The sequence below is a fragment of the Hermetia illucens genome, chromosome 6 (genome assembly GCF_905115235.1).
Source record: "Hermetia illucens chromosome 6, iHerIll2.2.curated.20191125, whole genome shotgun sequence".
Taxonomy (NCBI): Eukaryota; Metazoa; Arthropoda; class Insecta; order Diptera; family Stratiomyidae; genus Hermetia; species Hermetia illucens.
In genome coordinates, this window is record NC_051854.1 from 56712762 (window position 1) to 56718613 (window position 5852).

Genomic DNA, 5852 nt, shown 5'->3' on the forward strand with positions numbered 1-5852 from the left:
GCAGCCAGCTATAAACAAATAATACATACATGCATATATATAATAGGAAATTGATAGTGTCAGGTTTTGACACCAACCTGGAAAATTTCTATATCAAACGCGGCCAGATGCACTAACGCTATCACACAAATGGGTACCAATGCCAATGATGATGCGCAGAACGTAACGTAGATTTAAAGTCCTTGTTTACTGGCTACCCCGAACGAAGTCCTCAAAGTTTTATGAAAACTATTTGGTTCAAACGCATGTAAAAATGGCGTACAGAAGAAACACGAAATTTTCTTGAAATTGTCTTTTATTTAGAAAATAAATAGTTAAACTACGAAATAGAAACTATACACAGCGCCGGTATATGTATGTAGGCTTTATACAAATCTGTAACTATTACCATCAAATTATTCTTTACGTGCTATTCGTTTTTAACGGAAATAAATGCTAAATCATGAGCTTATCGAAGATAACATGATTCCCGACTAGACTAGAAAGTTCCCCTCTTGCTGCTTCCAAGCGCAGTGTGCCCCATCGAATACTCCTTTCGAGTTTCTATTCTTTTTCGGTTTAAATCTTGGCATACTTCATTTTGTGGTTCTTTTTATAAAAAAAAGGAAAATTTACATTTGGACACCATTGGATGATCTGACAGAATTCGGATCGATGCAATTTTGAATGATCCGAACATTGATTGTAGTGCGCCCTCGAACAATGAGGCGGATTTTAACAAGGAACCAAATAGGAAATCTCAAAGAATCTCTTTAAATTTTATAAATGAACGTTTTAATATTCTCGTACGCGGTGTTTGTCACGCCCCAGCTGACAGAAGCCCGTAGTGCGTTAAAGCCACAGCCCCGATAGAATCTTTTTATCGAAAACCCGCGCTCCCAGTAAATTCGTTGTGCGGCAGTGAGCATGCCTTCATAAGCATGACCCATCTCGCTCTGCATCGACACCTTGATCACATTGAATGGGTAATAAAGTGCACTTAAACTTGCCCCAATTATAGCACCAGACGCGAATTCCTGCAGTGACTGCAGGGTTGAAGATTTCTGAAATTTGGGAGCAAAGTAGATTGAGTTGTTCAATAAAGTCGTAGACAAAATACTAAGGACAAGAACGCAGAAGTCAATTCTTACATGTTTTGGTAACTTCGCTGCAGCTTCTTCCCGCATCAAGAAAAACATGGAATTCGAAGGCCCGTTTCTAAACAGCACAGGAACCATGCCCCTAAACAACTCCTTAGCACCATGGTGGGCGTATACGTATCTGCAAAACAGAAGAGAACAGAACTTGACACCCTTCCCAACTAATTTCACTAAAATAACGTACTTGAAGCAGTCCGGCATATTCCTAAACCTAGTGTGATACTTTTGATCGGCAAGAAGAGTTTGTACTCGCTCGAACGGCAGCAGGCCTGCCTCCAAACTCCCTGCTATCAGTCCTGCGCAACACTTGGCACTATACTCGCCCATGTTCATGGACTTGGTGAGCGCTTTACGCGAGCCATCGTACACGCCGAACATGATCGACAGCGAAATAGTTTTTTGTGCTAGCGGTGGGAGAATACCGCGATACAGGTACCCAATGCCTTCATGGCGCAACTGGGCAAAGGCCGACGAGAATGGCACGCCGTGCAGCATTTGGCGAAATATCATCTTATGAATAGGATATGTGAGACCAATGTTGAAGAAGGCGGCGCTCCAGCCGCACAGAAATTCCCGCCATTCCAGACTAAAGTTGGATAGTTGTCTCTCGTTTCGGAACATTTGCTTATTAGATGGGACGCGCTTATTGGTATTATCCGGCGTTTTCGACATTTCCCGAAGTAGCGGCTTTTCAATGACATTACTGGAATAGGCGCAAAAGATTTACACAGTTCCCGGCAGAATGTATTCCATGAGAAGTACCTGAAAAATTGATAACATCCTTTCACCGTGTTTTCTCAAAGCATAGCATTTCTTGGATCTGATTTTCTGTTGCCTAAATAAACACGCTATCAAATTTCACATATGTTTTTAATGAAAAAAACGCTGAGCAATTATACAAGTCGACGCAAATTGCAGCTTTCGTTATATAATTTCTCAGTATCTAAACATTGGAACTACACAATTCATTTACAATATTTCTATAGGGTCCGCCACATTCAAAATGAAAGCAGACTGGTGTGAAGTGATGCTGGGAATTGATTTGGCATTGAAAAAAAACGGTCAACCATTCAACGTGCGGATACTAATCGAAATTTTATCACTACTGAAATAAATGTCAAAATCACATTTTGATCCGAACATTTTGATTTGCTTTGACATTTGATTTCCCGAATAGTCAACATTTGGCCAGATTTCGACAAGGCATTACCAGAAAGCAGAAGTTGTGTAGAATAAAGTTTTCGGAGTAAAATCGTTGGATACTTTGATATGATAAACGATTTTGTAATGAAGATAGTTCTTCGTGCGCATTTTTGCAAAAACTAGACAAACAAATATAGGAAAATTTGCCGGTGCGCTGTCTACGTTGTAATCCATGGCCCTGTTTTGTAAAATGCCAATTTTAAGATTCCTGAGGAAGAGATTTGAGATTTCCTGAGGACATAATTAGTACTGAAAGTACTGATTGCAAATGACAAAAATTACTGAGAGCCTTCATTAGCGGTTATTAAGTTTTTACTTGAGATCTCAGTGGACAATTATAGTTGCACTCTGTCTAGAATGGATTCCAAGAGTCTTGTATCAAAGATTGGGCACATCCTAATTATCTTACCAAATGACACCAAAAACGACATTTCAATTTTGGATTTGCTTGGAACTTTGAGAACATAAAATGACTACCAATTTCCAAAATTATGCTCCTAATTCCATGGATCTAGGATCGTCTGTTCTAGACCAATTTTCAACTTGTTTCCAATTTACCCGTTGGTGGGGTATAGCGCGTCATCCACACCTACGCGCCAGTTCCCTGAAAAACACTTCAGATCCCTGCACTCCTTCTCTACAGTTCTGCGCCAAGCCCCCTTGGGGCGACCTGCCCATCGGCCATCTTGGGAGAGTGGACTCCACTGCATGACCTAGCCAGTAATGTAATTGTGGGTCCTCCTTAAGGGGGTCATCCCGTGTGAAGGCCGTTTTTTTTGCTTTTTTAGAATTTTTTTTTGTGACGAACTGGACAAAGATACAAATACCAATTTTTCACCATATATTTATTAATATCTTGAGCATGCGTAATAATTTTTACAGCCCGCCAGCGTAGTTCATTATTGGAATACAGAGCAATTTATACACCCATCTCCAAAAACAGGTTTTTTCTGCTGCCAAGCCAGAGGGCGCTGCGAGCATCTTAAAGAAAAAAATAAACGGCGTTTTAACGTGCAGACTTAACTACAGTCCGCAAACTAGGATTATTAAAAAATATTAAAAGCTAAATTTTTGGCGCAGTGTTAAACTTGTTTTTGTGATTTTTGGAGTTTTTTAAGACTTCTTTAATGAATAAAAAAAAACTACAGAATGAATCGCAATTATCCTAGTTTGCGGACTGTAGAAATATGTTCTGAATATCTCGTGAAAATTTCAAAGAATTTCGTTGGATAGATTTTGGATTATGTTGGCAGCAGATTTTCAACTTGCAGTTTCGAGAAAAACGCATTTAAAAAGTAGAATATGATTTTTAGCTATAAAATCTTAACTGATCATTAATCTGCTATACCTAGTCCATAAACCTTAGGTTACTTCAAGAAACATATTTACAGTTTTGGCTTCAATTCTTGTCCTTTTAGTGAAGTCATTCGGACCAATAAATACGCGCTTTATTACGGCGATCGTCATAAATCTGGTATGTGACTTATTACGTGTTTAACCTAATATCGAAAAATCGCTTTGTCCATATATTCTACTATATGTCTAGATCCAATTGATGCAAAAAAAAATCAATTCCGCGGATCTGACACCCGAGGTGACCCCCTTAATATGTGACCTATCCACTGCTACTTCCGGCTTCCAAATACTAATATTTGCGAAATAAAACTTTACTAGCGACGAAAACGGAGTCTAAGCACAACATAAATACGATCCGGGTGAAATTTGATGAACAGGCGGGAGCTATGAAATCCCACGCATACAGTGACTGATCTAAATTTACGTGAATTTTAAAAAGGAGCTCCCTATACATGCAAAGGGGTGATGTAAGATTTTTTTCACTGGATATAGTCATGTGGGGTATCAAATGAAAAGACTCGATTAGTACTTTCTAAAATAATATTAGTTTTGACGTTGTTTGTAATGTGCGTGAGTAAGAAGTCAAAAGGTGCACATTAAAAGTGAAACAGGGCTCACTTTCGGAAACTACCCAATCCAAAAATCTGAAAAAAAAATCATCATGGTGTGTTTATATGAAATCTAGACCTCAAAATATGTCCCATTTCTACATCTATTCAAATAAACTTACTAATAGTATATAACCAACTTTTAGAAATTGACTGAAAACCCCCTTAAGTTTATCCTAAGACCCCTATCATCGGGGTAGAGGACAGTATCGCGTATACGCGTGCCAAGTTTCGTGGAAATGAGGCTATTACTGTCAAAGTTATAGCAGTTTAAACTTATCAATTTCATGCAAATAAAATGCTGACGTCATAATTTTTGTATCTGTTGTTAGTTAACTTGCTAATAACATTAAATTCCTAGTGTGAAGCGTATGAGGTTGACTGTTATCAATACAATCCTTTCCAGATCAAATTGTTTGCGTAAATGGCTTTTTAAAAAATAGATTGCAATGGAATTTTTAACTGTTTACACACAGAACTGTCATACACTCATCATTCCTAACATAAGGAAACACAAAACCTTTTATACCTGATGCGTCTAGCAGTTACGATGTATATATATAGTACCTTTTTCTCGATGAATTGTCAAGAAATGGGCGAATTAAGCAAGGGGATGCTTAAATAGGGCAGAAGTCCAATAGCGCGGGTCTCACCGACACCGTCTGATATGTTATTTCCTCATGTGTGCGCATGGGTCTTAATTTTTTTTTTGTTGGCATGCGCGCGAATGAGCTGTTCTGGTTTCTCTATTTTAATTCATAACTAACCGCAATTTTTCCTCAAAGCTATGCATTTTAGTGAGTCCAAAACAATACGTTAAAAAAATTAAGCTGTGGGGATGACGTGAGGGAGATTGAATTATCCAACTTTTCGAATCCGACTAGTATGTTGACTTTCAGGGAAGCTACTCTTATGCTCGCTAACATACCCGAAATTCAAACCGAAACGGTGATTACTTTCCCCAGATTATGTTGAATGAAATAGCGGAACAAGTGAAGAATGTAGATTGTTTCGATTCTTGTTATCATTGAATTAAAGATATGTTTACATTGAAACGGCGATTGCAACGGATTTATATGTATATCCCAGGAACGTTTGTACGACGAGCCTGTTCGAATAAATTTCTGTGTTTTTTTTTTTGCTTCAAATGGTACATATAAAATATTTCCCAAAGTGACTTCCCATATGGTAGCTGCGTAATTTACTTTTTTTCTAAAAATTCTACAAACTCACTTTATACTGCATAATTTCCTCCATACGGATTTGTTATGCCAACGTGACGTCACAATAGGTTCGGCCGGGCTTGACTTTCCGGAGCGTTTTTATATGTTTAAATTAACGCACTTTGTAATCGATTTTTGCCATCAAAAAGTGATTCTACAAAATAGTACAATTAATAAGAAGCTGTATTCTATCTGGTCAACAAAAGAAAAAGAAAGTGCAAGCTACCAATTGCATAGCAAATGGTTTTATCAGCCACTGTAAATACTTGCACTTGCTTCAAAACAAACGTTATCAACAGCTGTATCGTGACGTCACCAGATTC

The 5852-nt window shown here is 38.1% G+C and overlaps 1 protein-coding gene across 3 annotated transcripts; it reads right to left on the reverse strand.

Annotated features, from left to right (window-relative positions):
• Nucleotides 1-277: 277 nt before the first annotated feature.
• Nucleotides 278-2309, reverse strand: LOC119659996 (mitochondrial nicotinamide adenine dinucleotide transporter SLC25A51). Of its 3 annotated transcripts, XM_038068371.1 has the most exons (5): nt 2113-2309; nt 1902-1974; nt 1324-1842; nt 1131-1260; nt 278-1043 (listed from the first exon to the last, which is right to left on the reverse strand). In XM_038068371.1, exons 3-5 carry the CDS (start codon nt 1809-1811, stop codon nt 753-755), a joined length of 909 nt encoding a protein of 302 aa, XP_037924299.1. In that variant the 5' UTR covers nt 1812-1842; nt 1902-1974; nt 2113-2309; the 3' UTR covers nt 278-752. The 3 variants fall into 3 exon arrangements, with proteins under 3 accessions (XP_037924299.1, XP_037924301.1, XP_037924300.1); XM_038068373.1 differs by lacking the exon at nt 1902-1974 and having other exon boundaries at nt 1324-1901; XM_038068372.1 differs by having other exon boundaries at nt 1902-2309.
• Between the last annotated feature and the right edge of the window lie 3543 nt (nt 2310-5852).